Source organism: Dasypus novemcinctus, chromosome 8 (assembly GCF_030445035.2).
Source record: "Dasypus novemcinctus isolate mDasNov1 chromosome 8, mDasNov1.1.hap2, whole genome shotgun sequence".
In the NCBI taxonomy this organism is placed as follows: Eukaryota; Metazoa; Chordata; class Mammalia; order Cingulata; family Dasypodidae; genus Dasypus; species Dasypus novemcinctus.
Window position 1 is genome coordinate 32,590,190 of NC_080680.1, and position 18,523 is coordinate 32,608,712.

Genomic DNA, 18,523 nt, shown 5'->3' on the forward strand with positions numbered 1-18,523 from the left:
AGACTCTTCATGGGGTCAAACTGCTTTTATGATAGGTTTCACCACTCTTCCCTGGGGTACATCCATGCATTTCTCAACATCATTTCCTAAGTGTCAAGGATGGATAAAAATCTTTGCCAATTTGGTATATAAAATTTGTTTCAATTTGAATTCTTATTAAATGCCAAATTTTGTTATTAGTCATTTGTATTTTCCCTTATTTCACCTTCTGTGAACAGTTACATGCTTTGTTAATTTTTCTTGGCATCTTAATGCTTTTTAAAAACATGCTAGCATTAGGGGTTTGGAGGGAAATGGGGAATGACTTCTAAGTGGTATAGTGTTTCTTTTTGGGATGATGAAAATATCCTAAAATTGATTGTGGTGATGGTTCTATTAAAAACCAAGGGATTGTACATTTAAAATGAGTGCATTGTATGGTATGTGAACAGCTCAATAAAGCAGTTTTAAAACAGCATATATTATATAGTAAGGTATTATGCCTCCCACTTTCAAAATTTGTTGGCGATCTTTCCAATTCTTTTTGCCTTCTAATATTCAGAAGATATATACACTTTGAGTTAAATCTATATTCTATTCCTTAATGAACTCACACATTCCAAAAATCCATTGCTTTTATTCTGGAAAACTCCATGATATCCAGAGAGAGCCATTGATATGTTCTGGATTTATTTTCATTTAAAAATTTTTCTGCTTCATATTAGATTGCTTTTCTATTTACCCCTAAGGTTTATAAGTTACATATTGTATTTTATTCATCTAGTGGATATATTACCCTTAGATTTTCATTTTTAATCCAACTGAATTTTTGTGTACATTAGTGAAGCTACAGTCTAATGTTCTTCAATGAATGATTTTACTCTCCCCTTCCTAAGTTCTGATGGTCCCATTTTAAGACTTTTTAAAAAAATTATACTAAAGTCTAATTTGGGGCTATTATTGCATTGGCCTGAGAGTAAATTAATGGTATCCTTTTAGTAATTTTTGGCTTTAAAATATAGCTTCATACCTAGTATTGTAAGACTTTCTTTTTTCAAGGTATTCTTAGCTATTGCATTTTTTTTCTTTCAAAAGATATTTAGAATAATCTTATCAACCCTTTAAGAACATATACATTTTACAGAGCTTGTTGCCATGAATGGTAACATCCTGTCTTAAAATTAATTTTTTTGCCTGAAAAAAAATTTAATATCTGGATATACTTGCTAATTTCATATTAAGCCTGAGAATTCTAGGTTATCCCGTTGGACCATCATCTTCTTTTCCAAAAATTTTTAACTCTTAATTTGGGTCTTATCGTTCAAAACAAAATTAAATCCATATTCTGACAAGCCCTGGAAATTTTAAGCAGCACACATTAAATCTTTCACAAGCGGTCTTATAATGTGTAGACTATATAAAGCTCTCAAGCTTTAGAGAATAACCTGATGTCAATAGGGTTCACCAGTTTTCTAGTGGCATCCAAAGAACTGAACACATCAGGTGAGACATAGAGACAGGCACTCAGTCCTGTGCTTTCACTTCCCCGCAGCTGTGCTTACCAAAAACACAACAGAGCCAGCAGGAGCTGTTAAAATCTCATCTGACTGGAAAGCTGCTCTCCTCCCTCAGCAGACACAAGCTGAAGCTAATAATGCCCTAGAATCCAATACTGGCTGTCAAGCAGCATTCTTCTCAAATTCCCTGCCCTAGCTTTTTTGCCTAATCTGTGTTAAATTTTCTTCCTTTGCCACTCCCTCTTCCATATCAGACTTTCCTGCCTTGCAAATTAACCTTGTTTCTCAAATCACACACAAGTGATCTTGTTGGTACAGTGAACTCCATCAACTATTAAATTTAAGTGCTGACAACTAAGCAAACAGGAATGATTTGTGCAGACAATATTTTAGTTTTTGAACGGTTGATTTTAATGGTAATCCGGTTGGAGCCAACTGCGTTGTCATTCCCATATTCATTAGAGTAAAACTTACAGAAAACACTTTTGCTATGAAATAATGTTGAGTTTATAGATACTGTAATGATAAATTATTTTTGTTTCCAAGCAACTGAAAACATCCAGTTCAAAGAACCCAACAGATGAAATGGACCAAAATATGGCTCCTTCCCCCAAAACAGGTATATGAATGAATGACACACACACCTTAGAGACAATAATGCCCCACATTTTCAAGGCCAAGCCACCGTTTATTGTGATCTGGGAAGAGTCGAGGTAATTGCCTATAAAATATAGAACCATTTTTACTAACTCATGTCTTGTAGTAATATGTTAACCTTGGAGCAGTTTAATAGCTAAACATCCTTACATCATAAAATTGCCATTTATTCTAATTTTGTGAATATGATTTCTAATAATCTCCTATAAGACTAAATGACAGTAAAAAATTCATTTTTAATAACTGACATTTACAAAGTAACAAATAATTTTTATATCTTTCCCAAAGAGCTTGCATTTTGGGTCCTGAATTTGTTGTCATCAACTTCCTTTTAGAACCAGCTTTTTGTGTCCTCGAATTGCTTGTCCTAGTGTATGAATTTCATTGCTTTTCAACTATGCTGAAAAGTTTAAAAATAAAATACTTTTAGTTCCAGTGAAAATCCCTATATAATCCCTGTAAAAGGTATCACCAGTCGGACAGTGCTAACACACATTTCAACAAGTGTCATACTGGAAAGATGAGGTATCAGAGCTGCATACAAAAGGTGGGATCACAGTTCTAGTGTGGAACTGGGTAAATAGATGCTTATTTCTGTATTTATGCCTACGATGAAGAAGAAAAATTCTCCCAAACCGGCCAATTTAAATGTAAATCAGAAGCAGTCACACTCCCATAAAGCAAGTGTTGAGATGCATGCTAACTTGGGATATTTTTTAAAGTAATTTTCAGATTTTGCTAAATTCAAAAACACATGAAACTTAAAGCAAATGGGGCAAGGTGTTAACAACCAGTGACTCCAGGGGAAGGGTAAACAGATGTTGTCCACACTGTTGCTTCATCCTTCCTGTCAATTTGAAAATATTCAAAGGAAAAAATTTCTGTAAGATATACACCATGAATGAAGTTAAAAAAAAAAAAAAAAAGATATACGAAGGATGTCATTGAAGGTGACTGGTTTTAGAGTTGTTTTTTTTTAATGCCCTATATTCTAAGTAAAACCTTCCTGCTAAGACATCATGGGAGAAATAACATGTGCATTAAAAGGAAACATTGATTTAGAAGCCAGAAGGATATAACACACAATGTGTATAATGCCCTTTTCAACATCGTCTGTTGAGTTTTAAAAGGAAAACATGCGTTTCTCTTGGTCCAAAACAGGTTGCCATGATTTCATGCAAAAATCCAGCAATCCACTGACTTGTACTTCTACAGATAAAGGTTTAAAAAACGACACGAAACTTCCATTAAATATGGCCAGAATAACAAGCCTCAATAAAATGAAAACATTTTCTAACTTTGAGAAGTGAAAAATGTTTTCTCAGTTGAATGCCTGAAAGCCGCCTGGTAGTATGGATTTCTCGTGTACTGTTTTAAGAGTTGGCTACATTTAAAAAATAAAGTACATGGTTTTGATTCTTGTTGAAAGTTTATCGCTTGGGAGCCGATGTGGCTCAGTGTCACTCAGGGCTGGCTTCCTGCGTTCATTCCCTGGCCCTGGTACCCCCCCCAAAAATTTTAAAAAATAAAAAGTTTACCGTTAAATGTTAAAGCTTCATGTTTTCTATTACATCTTTGGCTAAACTGTGTCAGCTTATCAAAGGAACATTATTTTGGGGGGGAAAAAATCTTCATTTACTCCAAGAGACAGCATGAGAGCAACCCCAAATCATCAATTTCGGCAAAAAATGGAGAGAGTAAAAACTTTATGCTGTGGATGGTACCAGTACCAAATCTGTCTCAAAACTAAAGTTCCCTTTAGGATTGCCAGGCCTTCAGGTATACCTTCTGGAACAGCAGCACTCTCTACCTGCCCCTCATCCAAGGTTGTGACAGGGAAAATTACCATCAGTGAGACTAAGGATCTGTGCGGGTAGCGTGAAGAAGCAAGAACAGGGGAGGCCATTTCATTTCAAATGGTGGCTCGGGAGACACGACGATGCAGCGACCCAGGGAGGCTGGACACAAGTGCCTCGGCGGAGCAGTCGTTCCCGCTCCTGGGGAGTCCAGTGCCCACTGCTGGTTTTGAGAAGTCATCACTGTCCTCAGGTGTTGCCTAATGTGACTCCTCCTGGTCCCTCGGCCCTCCAAAACCTACTTCACCCTTTCTCTCTTGGTTCTCTGTACAGTCTGCTGCCAATCAGATCTACTAATACGGTAAAATAAGGTTCTAGAAATTAAGTTTTTGCACAGGGTGACAGGAGGGACTGGGGAAACGGGGTGGGGGGAGGAGGGAGACAAATAGAAAAATTGAGTGCTACTCTTCGTAAAAACTGTAACAAAGAGATGCCTTAATATTTCTAATATCCTAAGATGATTCACAGAATCAACTAGAAATTGTCATTTTTTTGTGTTTTTTTAAAACATATGTGCAGAGTGATAAGCAAAAATTAGCCAGAGATATTAATGTTAAATCAAGCACATTTTTAAGGTCCCTGAGACGACATACAAAGGTATATTACACAGCACAATATTTCAGCAGAAAATAATTTACAAGGATCATTTAGAGTAAAATCAAATTTGTTTCAACTATATAACATACAAGATAAATTATTTTCTTATGATTGTTGCAATAAATTTATTCAAATCAGGAAATCACCAGAATTAAAGCTGTCAGATAATTTTGGCACAGGCTCGTATCTTTTCCTTTTGTTAAGTCCCTGAGCTTTCTGAACTGATTATTGCATTGTATCTCTCCCCTGTCACCTCGGGCAACTTTCCCCACAATGCCCACAGCCTCCTCTGGCCTCTACTTTAACTTCCTTCCCCCCTCACTTTAACTCCAGGTAGACACTTAATGTTATAGCCCTTCTAACAGCTTGTGCTCTAGAGAAAACGCAGAGCTTCTCTGACGTAAAGAACCAGCTGAGTCCCTGACCCAAGAGCTCCCCATACAGTTTTTTGATCCTTATTAACATGTCAGAGGAGCCAGGTGGGGTATATTTTCCGCATCCTTCGTATTTCTAAAAATGCCTACGATGGTTCACGTCTGAACGCCTCCAGAGCTTTATGCCGCAGATGCTCATCCAAACACTGGATAGCAAAGGGGTCAACGTCCACGTCAAACTTGTTGGCAAAGAAGTGGTGCTTGCGCAGCATCCAGTTCAAGTCACCCATCCCGAAAACACACACGGAGCGCACGTGGACCCCGCTGCAGGGTGGGTAGGGGGCGCCCTTGGAGACGTCACCTTCAAAGTAGTGCCACTTGACGAACCTAGCCACCGCATGCATGTCAGACATGTCATACTTTGGGCTCAAGGGCAGTGCGCCTGGGACTTCTGGGATCCTTTGAATAGTGGCCCAGAGGTATTCATCTGGGCTGTATGTGTCTTTTGCCCAGTCTATAAACTTTTGGATTTTTTCATTCTCTAGCACATACCCCACATACTTTCTATTGACCACAAAATAGGCACTGCCTGAAAAAATGGGTGTTTCAAGAGGAGGAAGTACTTTGTTGGTCCCTGTGTTGGTTAGCTTCCCATTAATGATTTCGTAGTGCTTTTTCCACCGATCCTCTTTATTGGGTGGCATCTTCTCAGTTTCTAGGCTGTTTTCACCCATCAACGACTTGAGCTTCCTGACAATTTCCAGGTTGGTTTTAATAGGAAAATCCATACCACAAAGATTGATCAAGTACTTCCAGTCTGCACTCAGGCTGTAGAGGTCCTTCATGCAGTTGAGATCTGCCTGAACCCGACTCCATGAAGCATAAACCACACTCTCCAACTGACTGGCCACAAAGACATTACTGAAACAGGAAGCAATGCCCAGGACTGCAGCTAAAAAGGAATCGTCTGATTTTTTGTCCACATGAATGCAATAGAAATTCTGAGGCATATAAATGGCCCTCAGGAGCCTGTCAAGCATTTCAATTTTGTGATGAACCACTATTGAATAAGCAATTGGAAACTCCGCCTCTTCTTTGCTAAGGGATTCTACAATATATTTGCGCTTCTTGATGAAAGAAGTACAATCACTGGTCATGTTTACGTAGTCATGGGTTGTCCATCGAGGGCGCTTTTTAAATTTCACTGTTATTATCTCAAGCTTTACCTTTTCAATTTCATCTCTGTCACCCTGTAAAATTTTGGTACAATTAATATTACTACTAGGATTTTCCCCAATCAGCTCCAAATGTCCCACACTTACAAATTGGGGCTTTTGATGAATTATTAAAACTGAGAAGGTGACTAGGGAAAAAATGAGAACCAAGAAGTAGTATTTGGTGGGATAAGAAAAAAGTCTCCTCCGCAGCAAATTCCTCAGCATTTCAAACAACAATCTGGGACTTTGCTTTGTTAAAGCACAGTCTTCTAGGCTTCAAGCACCATCAATTGTCCTTCTGTCTTGGCTTTGAGATTTGTCAGTTTGCATTTATCAGAAGTGCAAAGACATCTTGAAACAGAGAACAGAACTAAAAGAAAAACAGAAATAATATATATAAATACTCTTTCGCAACATCTTCTCAAGCTCAGCCCGTCCTTTCTGCTATGAGAGCAAACTTTGTTAAGGGCCAGTTTTTGAAACTAAATCAAAGTGGATAATCAGAGGAAAAAGGGCAATGTTACAGCCTCTAATATTTATGCCACAGGCTGTATTAGAAAAGAAAACAAGACAAAAAAAAAGAAAAATGCCCAGTACAAGGAGCTACAAAGAACATTCCATGTTTTACTGGTACAAGGAAGTGCAAAAACTTACGTTGAAGACGTAGGCTACAATTGTTGACTTGCCCATAGTTGGTAAATTTTTGATGCTGTGCCAGTTCTAAGAATTAGCACACCTTGCTTTGAGAACATTGGCTAATCTGGGTTCCTCCAGACAGATCCATTAGTGTCCATCACCTGGCTTCAATATTTGAAGAGATCAGATCTATTCTGCTCTAGGCTGTTCAGGATTGGGGGACTAACTTTGGGAGAAGTTCAGAATGGCTATGACTTACACGAATCTTTGTGAGAAGGGTGGGTCAACTGAATTTTCAAACTGCTCCAAAAAACAAAACAAAACAACAACAAAAAAACGTCTGCTGAAACTAGGCCAGCTTTGGGGTTGCTGCAAGTTGATCCCACAATGAGTTCTGTCCCATGCCTGGCACTACAGGAAGAGAAGACATGCACAACGGAGCAATGCCATGCATTTCCTGCACTGGCTATAACAGGGTGTAAAAATTAAACCCTGCGGAAAACAACAATTGTATACAAACTGTAATTTACAATGATAGCTGGAAAATGTGCTTACTAAAAATGTCTTTACTTAAACGCAGCTCTGAAAATTCTACTACACTAACCGAGCTGGTTTTCTATCAATCTTAATTTTAGCAGTTTACTCTTTGGACTTAGTTCCCTGAAGGATATTAACCAGACCTTCTCAGTTTTGCCTACAGGAAAATGATAATGTCTCAAAGCAAAACCAGACAAAATGGTGCCAGGAGCATCTCATAACCCCCTAAATCTGTAGCTTTCCTCAGAGGAAAAAAGAAAAAAAAAGAAAAAAGCTTGATATCCTTAAGTGGTCGGGTGAGAAAGGAATCATGAAGACCTTGCACAATATCTAAACTGTGATTTACAAGCCACGGAAACCAGGACAAGTTTGATGTGCTTGAGAAATCCCAAGTATCCGCCTCACAAACCCCTTGGAGGCATCACTTGTTTTTTTTTCTTTCAACTTGTTTTTCTACTCACCTACCCCCTTTTTCTTTGCCTTTAAAACCCTAGCTCCCATTCTCACTTTGATCTCATCTGGGGAAGATTCTCCCAGTTCCCTGCTCTTGCACTCACAATAAATCATCACCACCTCACTGAGAACTGTGCTTCTCCTCTGCCATGCTGGATCAGGCCGGCCCTGCATTGCAAAGAGCTGTGCTTACTTTAACAACAAACCATTTGTCAATATTCAAATGCCAGGAACTCACATCACTTCTACTATATAAAATGCTTACAAATATTCAAATATTATTTTATCAAAAACTCAATTTTGCAACTCAGCAATTGGTTGTCTAATAAGCATTGTTCAGTAGAGAAAGCCAAACACCACCAACTATCACCCTACCATTTTCAGAGACTTTCAATGAGCTTTTAATACCAGAATTAACACTGGTACTTTTAAATGTTTCATTAAGAAAATAAACTGTGAATATTAAGAATATAAATAAAGGAAGTAGATGTGGCTCAAGCGACTGGGCCCCCATCTATCATATGTGAGGTCCAGGGTTTGATTCCTGGGGCCTCCTGGTGAAGGCAAGCTGGCCCGAGTGGAGAGCTGGTCTGAACAAAGAACTTATTGCAGCAAGATGATGCAACAGAGACACAGAGGAGAGATGATAAGAGATGCAGGAGACCAGGGAGCTGAGGTGGTTCAAGAGACTGAGTACCTGTCTCCTAGTCTGGAAGGTCCCAGGATCAGTTCCTGGTGCTGCCTCTAGAGAAGAAAAGCAGACACAGTAGAATGCACAGCAAATAGACACAAAGAGCAGACAACGAGGCATGGGGGGGAGGGGGGAAGAGGCGTGGAGAATAAATAAATAAATCTTTAAAAAATAAAAAGAATATAAATAATAAAAATGGAACATTATTTGTATATTTAAGAAAAGTACTTCAACTTCTTACCAGGCAGCATTAAGGAAAGGCTGGGTCATTTAGTCCTCTGCCTCCAGGTAGCCTTCTTGGACAATTCAAAGGATCTCTTATGCAATCAGCTCACTTAAATATACAAGCATCCAACAATGGTGATATATCCGAGGAGGCTTTTTAAAAATCTGTGAAGTGAAAAGAAAAACATGTGAAGGGATGGATATGCATATGGGAAAAAGCATGCTGGTGAACTAATCCTATATATATATTTACTTCTTAAAATAATGGCTGGTTGATTTCTCTCTCCAATCTTATTTTCCTAATTGTATGTTTTTTGATTGATAAAGGTTTGAAAACACCCTGTAATTTAGGTTATCTTGTTGTAGAATATGAGAGAGGTTCAATTATTTGCGTATAGAAAGGCCAGGACTCAGGAATGATTTTGAGAAGGAAAAATGGTTTATTGACGGCTGGCCGGAGCTTTCTGTTTCGAACCCAAGCCTTGAACAAGATTTTTGAGTTCCTTTTATACAGAGAGGAAAGGCCAAATGGTCTTTTTGTTTCAGTTCTCAATAGGCTTGAATAAGCATATATCTTCCACATCCTAGGACTTCATATATTCTAGATAAGCTTTTAGCACATTTGGTTTGCATTTCCCCTGAATATTTAAAGTTTATAGAGTTTGCATTGATAAAACTGTTTCCTGGGACTGGAGTCGTTGCCATGGTTACCAAGGGCAGGGCTGCAGCCTCTCACCATCCCACACCCACAAGTCAGGACAGACAGCTTAGGTTAAGGTTATTTCCGAAGATACAAAGAGCCTTCCACCCATAGCCCACATCAATCTGAACTTTTGGGGAGGAAATACGCATTTCCCAAAGCACGTGCCAAAGAGTAGTTTAATGAACTGCTATGATTAATAAATCTGAAACGTATTAATGGGAAGATTCCTAATGCTTACTAGAACAATCAAAGCAAATTCTGCAGTTGAGCTAGTTGTTCATCTCAGTGTCTCCCAAATATTTCAGTCACCTCCCTATCACTCCCAACCTTTATTAGGAAATAAACACTGGGATAGGCTGCTAAAGAGAAATCCAATCAACAACAACAACAACAAAATAATACTGATGAATCTTAACCACTAAAACACATGGAACTAAACAATCTAAGCAATTCCCAAACCACTTTTCTTCAGGCTGGCCTTTAAGAGTTTGGGGATTTGCAACATTAGAGTTCCTTTGGGATTTCTATACCATGCATGTCTATCCTTCCTTGCTAAAAATCTACTCTCTCCAAAATCAATACAAAAGCAACACTAAAGTCAAACAAAATTTTAAAATATATATTGTAAAAACAAATAATAGTTTGTACTTCCAGAATGGTGGTGTAGATGTCTGGAATTTGCTCTTCCATAAAAACAATGAGAACAGTAGCTAAAATCTGTCAAAAAGAAAGAGAAAGAGAAAGAGTGTACATGCAAGAGACAGAAATATCTGGCAGGAGGGGGCGGGGAGGAAGGAAGGAAGAAAGGCGTCCATCCATATCAGAAAGGAAGAAGTAAAATTATCTTTATTTACAGATGACAATGAACTTATAAAATATTCAAAAAAATTTTTTGGCAGAGGTTAGCACTGCTAGACCCAGTGTTCCTTCACCTTCAAACTTTGTAGAAGAAGTGGATTTTCTTGAAGGAAGGAATGTAGGAATATTCAATGAGGCAAAAAACTGAATAATAAGATCCACCCTAAATAACAAATGTTCGTGAATTCCAAGAGAGCAAGGAAAACACAAGTTCCACAGTTTCTAGGACTTGCTCTCCCCAGGCCTACATGATTTGGCAACTCTGAGATGTATCCTGGAGAAGGTCCCTCAAGAGAGCACCAATGCCTTTCCTCAAGAGAAGACTTCTTTGTGGATTCCAACATGAACATTTCAACTAGAAAACACAACAGAAGAAGAAATGGTGGACGGAATTAATTCCACCATGAGAAGAAATGAGGTAAAACCAATTCCTGAGAATAATGATTCTCAATACATGACTTTTAAAAACTAAAATCAAGAAGCACAGAAGACTAAGTTCTAGAAAAACTGAAAATAAACTCTATTCCTTTATAATGCCAGTAATAAGGAAGAGAGGATGAGGAAAAATTATCAAAGGCCCCTGAGGTAATGATACCGGGCACTAGAAGCATTCCAACATAAAATGAATATCTACCAGCCATGAGAGTTAGGGTGCGGCAGAATGTTTACTGAAGTGGGAGGACAGATAAAATGATCAGGGTGAAGGGATAGCCTAGGCTGTGTACCATGACAAGAAACAAGCAGAGCAGACTGATGACAGTCAAAAGGCCTTGGGAGAAATGTCTTTAATCATAGTATACTTGAAGAACATACAGTTTTAATAATGCAGACACTATTTATCCAACCAAAATCCAATAAGATTATATTTGGGAGCCAGAACAACGAGAAGGATGGGTGTGGAAAGAAAGGGGTTACGTACTTTGCCAAGCATTACAGAACTTGCAATGGGGATGTGTTTCTGAAATTACTTTGCTGCTGGAATCCAAAGACCTTCTAATTTTATTCTACCACCAGTTGCCCTTGACTTTAACAGCTCAAAATGGTAAGGATCACAAAAAATAAAGAAAAAAAAAAAAAAAAGGTAAGGACCTGATAGAAAAAGTGAAGTGGGGTGTGATGGTTAGGCTAATGTGTCAACTCAGCCAGGTAACAGTGCCCAGTTGGTTTAGTCAAGCAAGCGCTGGGCTATTTGTAAAACAAGGGCATTTCATAGAACTTTAATCATCAGTGGGTTGATTACACAGGTGGCTGATTACATCTACAATAAACCGAGGAGACTGCCCTCATCAATGAGGGATGTCTCATCCAATCAGTTGAATGCCTTAAAAGGAAGCGGACTTGGTCCAGTGGATAGGGCGTCCGTCTAACACATGGAAGGTCCGCGGTTCAAACCTCAGGCCTCCTTGACCGGTGTGGAGCTGGCCGACGCGCAGTGCTGACGTGCGCAAGGAGTGCCCTGCCATGCAGGGGTGTCCCCCGTGTAGGGGAGCCCCACGCGCAAGGAGTGAGCCCCATAAGCAGAACCGCCCAGCGTGAAAGAAAGTGCAGCCTGCCCAGGAATGGCGCTGCACACACGGAGAGCTGACACAACAAGATGATGCAACAAAAAGAAACAAAGATTCCCATGCTGCTAACAACAACAGAAGCGGACAGAGAAGAACACACGGGAATGGACACAGAAAGCAGACAACTGGGGGGGAGGGGGGGGAGGGAGAGAAATAAATAAATCGTAAAAAAAAAAAAAAAAGGAGATGTGATTTCAGCTTTCAGAGACAATTCCCTTCTGTACTTCAGACAGCCAGCATCTCCTGAAGATCTTCATCAGAGTTCTGGCTTGCAGCCTGCCCTAAAGAATCTGGACTTGTGCAGCCCCACACACATGTGAGACAATTCTATAAAATTTGATATTTACAGATATCTCCTCTTGGTTCTGTTTCCCCAGAGAACCCTGGCTAATACATGGAGTAAAGGACACAACCCACTGCAGGACTGTTTTCACAGTGACAAAGAGATGAAGAGATAAGTGTAAGAAACATCCAAGGACCACTGATTATCAGATCTACATTTTAGGTTGGAATAAGTAAGAAACATGGGATGATTACTTATAATGTAGAAAAGAAGAGCTACAGTACTATTTCAAGGCTAAAATCTACTAATTTTGAGTAGCATATGCTTCTATATTTTAAGTAAACCAATTCTTAGATAAAAGAGATAGCATCCTAATATCACACATTAACTACTGTAAGTTAATTTAGAGAAAGATTACTATATGGAGAAGAAACTGAAAAATACTTAAAGAAATGAGTTCTCTCTGACTCAGGGTACATTCTCCTTAATTCTCCTTTTTACTTATAATAAGAAAGGCAAAGCAAGAATTAGGGGTGGAGAAGGGCATCTTATATTATAAATTAATATAACATTCAGAGCTTTAAGTAGCTTTTAACATATTTATATGTGAATATTCACATACATACATACCTCTAAGAACAATCAGGATTTTCTGCTCAGCTTCTAATTATACCGAGACTCCTGAACAAGTAGCAGGAGAGGAAGGGGCTCTGTGCTCTGTGAAGGTCACTGCTGAAAGATACTACCGTGAACTGTGATAAAGTGGGGGACAGAATTCAGAAAGGTAAACTCTTTTCTTCTGTACAGTTTACACCAACGTAATTCTGGTTTAAGTTCAAACAAAAATAGTATAGAGAGAAGGATTAATTCTCTCTACCTATTACCATTATTTTACACAGTGAAAATGTTCCTTCTTAAACAAAGTGCACATACACACATGCGCGCAGATTCAACATGTATGCACACTCCAGTAGAGGTATGAAAAAGGAAAAACTGGATGGGTAAATCAGAGTCCATGACCTATGGCCCTTCTGCAGGGGAAAGCACGGTCTAGGTTCTTTCAGTTGGTCTCTGGTTTTAGTGAATTCTCTGCCTGGGCTCAATTTCATCAACTCTCTCCAAAGACTTATTCTGTGGCACAGAGGCTGCTGCGACTGGAGCGAAATGCCCAAGAGTAGGAAGGAAGTCAAAGCTATGCAAATAATTCACCAGGATTGTGACTTAAGTTGGGATGTCCAAATGCCATCACAAAGCAGACCAAAGCAAGGAGGACACAGATAAGATGACAAGACAGAGAGGCCTCAGGGCTCTGGGTGAAGGGGTCCTTTCGGACCATCTGGGCTCTGTGGCCTCACCTCCCCTGGGCTGGCACAATCTCTGCCCTCCTCCATCCCAGCCTTGGGGCATTGTCTCTGACACCTGAATGCTAGAGTCACTGCTGGAATTACTTAGCTTCTCTGAGGTCTCCCACTAAAAGAAACGCAAAGACCCTAAGCTTTGCCTACCCTTCCAAACTTATTACGAAAAGCTCTTGGGGGTCTGCTATAATTAAGAACATCATGAGGGCGGCAGACTTGGCCCAGTGGTTAGGGCGTCCGTCTACCACATGGGAGGTCCACGGTTCAAACCCTGGGCCTCCTTGACCCGTGTGGAGCTGGCCCATGCGCAGTGCTGATGCACGCAAGGAGTGACCTGCCATGCAGGGGTGTCCCCCATGTAGGGGAGCCCCACGCGCAAGGAGTGCGCCCTGCAAGGAGAGCCGCCCAGTGCGAAAGAAAATTCAGCCTGCCCGGGAATGGTGCCATACACACGGAGAGCTGACAGCTGACACAACAAGATGACGCAACAAAAAGAAACACAGATTCCCATGCCACTGACAACAACAGAAGCAGTCAAAGAACATGCAGCAAAATGGACACAGAGAGCAGACAACGGGGGGGAGGGAGGTTGGGGGGAGAGGGGAGAGAGAGGAAAAAAAGATAGTAGGCAATCTCTGCCCAGTTTCAGCCTTCCCTTCTGGGCTTCCTCTTCCTCTTGAGGCTCTGTGGGCCCAGCATCTTTCTGATCTCTTCCCAAGGTCAGCTATCAATCACGCAAATGGTCCATTTCTCCGAGGTTTTAGCTGTGTGAGCCTTCTCCTTTCTATCACATGGCAGGCTCAAAAATGACAAAGTTTTCATCTCTGTGTGTCTTCTTGAGTAAGTATCCCTTTATATCAGACAGAGCATGGGGGTGGGGACTCAACCGGAGTCATGTCCTCTGATCTAGTCAAATCTAAAAGCCCTGTTCTTAACAAGTGATCTAATCAAAGACCTCTCAGCTGAATTTAATGCAATTAAAGGGTATCACAACCAGAGGGATAGATTAGTTTATAAACATAATTTTTCTCTTTTTGGGATTCATAAAATAATCTCAAACTGCCACATACACTATGATTTATCCCTGGTATGCAAGGTTGGTTCAACATAACAAGATCAATTAATGTAACACACCACATTAACAGAATGAAGGATAAAGACAAATGTGATCATCTCAATGCAGAAAGGGCATTTCAACAAAATACAGCACCCTTTCTTGGTAAAAAATGCTTAAAACACAAGGAATAGAAGGAAACTTCCTCAACATGATAAAGGGCATATAAATCTTTAAAAAAGAAATCTTTAAAATAAATCTTTAAAAAAGAAAATCAATGTAATACACATGAACAGACTGAAAAGAAAAAAATTACATGATCATCTCTATTGATGTAGAAAAAGCACTTGACAAAGTACAGCCGCCTTTCTTGATAAAAACACTTCAAAAGATATAGAAGGCAACTTCTTCAACCTGATAAAGGGTATACATGAAAAACCCACAGCTAACATCATATTCAATGATAAAATGCTAAAGGCTTTCCCCCTAATATCTGGAACAAGACAGGGATGCTCACTTTCACCACTCTTACTTAACTTTGTGTTACAAGTACTTGCTCAAGCACTTAAGCAAGAGAAAAATATAAAAGGCATCCAAATTGGAAAGGAATGGGAAGTGGACTTGGCCCAGTGGTTAGGGCGTCCATCTACCACATGGGAGGTCTGCGGTTCAAACCCTGGGCCTCCATGACCCATGTGGAGCTGGCCCATGCACAGTGCTGATGCGGGCAAGGAGTGCTGTGCCACGCAGGGGTGACCCTTGCGTAGGGGAGTCCCACGTGTAAGGAGTGCGCCCCGTAAGGAGAGCCACCCAGCACAAAAGAAAGTGCAGCCTGCCCAAGAATGGTGCCGCCCACACGGAGAGCTGACACAACAAGATGATGCAACAAAAAGAAACACAGATTCCCGTGCTGCTGACAACAACAAAAGCGGACAAAGACGACGACGCAGCCAACAGACACAGAGAACAGACAACTGGGGGGGGGGGGGAAGGGGAGAGAAATAAATAAGTCTTTTAAAAAAATTGGAAAGGAAGAAGTGAAAAGTTCACTATGTGCAGATGACATGATCCTATAAAAAGAATGCCTGGGGAAATCTATAACAAAGCTTTTACAGCTGATAAAAGAGTTCAGTAAAGTGGCAGGATGTAAGATCAACACACAAAAATTAGTAGCATTTTGATGAATGGATCAACAAATTGTGGTGTATACACACAATGGACTATTATGCAGCAATAAGAAAAAATGAAGTCATGAAGCATATGAAAACATGGATGAACCTGTAGGACATTATGTTGAGTGAAGCAAGCCAGACACAAAAGGACAAATACTGTATGATTGCATTATTATGAGCTAAACATACTGTTTAAACCCACTGAGTTAATAATTAAAATATAGGTCACCAGAAAATAGGAGAGTAGAGAATAGAAAACTGAGGGTTAATCTTTGCAGAATTGTTAAAAAGGTTGTCTGTAAATCTTTGGACGTGAATAGAAACGGTTAAAGCACATCATGGAGTTTGCAACTAGCAATGCTACCGTATGGGTAGGACTGGTTGAAATGCCAAGTCTCAGGTCATGTATATTACTAGAAGGAAAGCTAAAAACAGTAACATAGGACTCTATAAGATAGTAAAACCTCATGTAAAACACAAATATGGGTGATATTGCATATATAAGACAAAAAATAGATAAATACAAATATACTAGAGAGAAGGAAAAAGAATAGCAGCTATGTACAGCAGATGAGGCATAAAGAGATTGAGAGGTGATGAGTTTTGTTTGTTGCATATTATTATTACTAGAATAATGAAAGTGCTCTGGGAGTGATTGGGGTGATGGATATACAAAACATATGATTAAACCGAATACCACTGATTGTCCTCTTTGGATGGAATTATGTATGCATCAATAAAGTTGAAAAAGTGCTTAAAAAACTAGGAGCATTTCTGTACACCAATAATGAACAACATGAGGAGGAAATCAAGAAAAAGATTCCATTTACAATGACAACTAAAAGAATCAGATACCTAGGAATAAATTTAACTAAAGATGTGAACGACATGTATCAGAAAAATATACAACATTGTTAAAGGAAATAAAAAAAGACCTAAATAAATGGAAGAATATTCCATATTCAAGGACTGGAAGACTAAACATCATTAAGATGTCTGTCCTACCCAAATTGATTTACAGATTTAATACAATAACAATAAAAATTATAACAGTGTTTTTAACTGAATTGGAAAAGCTAATTATGAAATTAATTTGTAAGGGCAAAGGGCTGTGAATAGCCAAAAACATATTGAAAAAGAAAAACGAAATTGGAGGAACCATGCTACCTGACTTTAAGGCATACTACAAAGCTACAGTGGTCAAAACTGCATGCTATGGGTACAAGGATAACATACCCACCAACGGAACAGAACTGAGAGTTCTGATATGTATCCTCACCTATATGGTCAAATGATATTTGGCAAGGCCACCAAGCCCACTCAACTGGGAGAGAAGGGCCTCTTAAACAAATGGTGCTTGGAGAACTGGATATCCATATCCAATAGAATGAGAGGATTACCATCTCATGACCTATATAAAAATCAACTCAAGAAGGATCAAAGACCTAAATGTAAGAGCCAAGACCATAAAGCTCCTAGAAGATAATGTAGGGAAGCATCTACAAGATCTTGTAGTAGGAAATGATTTTAAAAACTTTATATCCAAAGCACAAACAATGAAAGAAAAAAAAAGATAAATGGGACCTTGTGAAAATTCAAAACTTTTGTGCTTCAAAGGAGTTTGTCAAGAAAGTGAAAAGGCAGCCTATTCAATGACAAAAAATATTTGGTAACAATCTATGCAATAAGATCCTAATATTAAAGAAATCCTACATCTCAAAAATAAAAAGACAAATAACCCATTTAAAAAATGGGCAAGAGATTTGAATACACTTCTCCAAAGAAGAAACACAAAATGGCAAAAAAGCACACAAAAAGATGCTCAGTATCACTAGTTATTAGGGAAATGCAAATCAAAACCACAATGAGGGAAACAGAAAGAAGGCAGGATTAACACACAGGACAACAGGGATGAACCCTGAAGACCTTATGTTGAGTGAAGTAAGCCAGTCACTGAAGAACAAGTATTACATGACCCCACTGATAGGACTTAGGCGTACTGAGCAGACCCACAGACCAAGGGTTTGGAAGATAGGTTATCAGGAGACAGAAAGGGTAGTGAGCCAAAGCTCAATATGGGCAAAATCTATGAAAAGGCAGAAGGGGGTGATAGTGGTGTGCAGTGACGTGATTGGGTTCCCGCATGCAGGAACGTAAGGGGGAGTAGGGTGGGGGAAAAACCTTATTACAAAGCCACAGTAATCAAAACAGTATGGTACTGGCACAAGGACAGACATATAGAGCAGTAGAATGGTCTTTTCAAGAATTGGTGATGTGAAAACCAGATCTCCATTTGTTAAAAAAAAAAAAAAAAAGGAAGACCCCTACCTCATATAATATACAAAAATCAACTCAAAGTAGATTAAAAAAAACCTTAATATAAGCCCTAGAACTATTAAACTCCTAGAAGAAAATGTGGGAAGCATCATCAGGATTTTGTGTTGGGCAATGGTTTCTTAAATTTTTTTTCCTATCTGGTTGCATCATTGTCTTTTTTGGTGCATTGCTTCCCTGCGTGGGGGCCTGTGCCTTTCCATACCTTGTATATTCGGAATGCCTTTTTTCTTTTTTTTTTCCACCAGGAGGTCCCAGGAATCAAACCTGGGTCCTCCATATGGTAAATGGGAGCTCAACTGCTTCAGCCATAGCTGCTTCCCAGTTTCTTATAGTTTTCACCCAAATCACAAGCAATGAAAGAACAAACATGGAATCTCATCAAAATTAAAAACTTTTGTTCCTCAAAGAGCTTTGTCACGAAAGTAAAACAACAACCTACACAATGGGAGAAAAT

At 39.3% G+C, this 18,523-nt stretch overlaps 1 protein-coding gene across 12 annotated transcripts in view; it reads right to left on the bottom strand.

Annotated features, from left to right (window-relative positions):
- Positions 1 to 1,883: 1,883 nt before the first annotated feature.
- The window catches only part of GCNT1 (glucosaminyl (N-acetyl) transferase 1), a 40,098-nt gene continuing 23,458 nt past the window's right edge, over positions 1,884 to 18,523 (bottom strand). For 8 of the 12 annotated variants that reach the window (XM_023588617.2, XM_004447457.5, XM_058301641.2 and 5 more), the window contains 2 exons: positions 8,756 to 8,904; positions 1,884 to 6,567 (listed from right to left, as the gene is read on the bottom strand). In XM_023588617.2, the coding sequence (XP_023444385.1) occupies positions 5,127 to 6,422 (1,296 nt within the window). In that variant the 5' untranslated portion in view covers positions 6,423 to 6,567; positions 8,756 to 8,904 and the 3' untranslated portion in view covers positions 1,884 to 5,126. Of the gene's footprint in view, positions 6,568 to 8,520; positions 8,568 to 8,755; positions 8,905 to 12,778; positions 12,901 to 18,523 lie in introns of all 12 variants that reach the window. The other 4 variants (XM_058301648.2, XM_058301650.2, XM_058301643.1 and 1 more) reach the window with 3 other exon arrangements.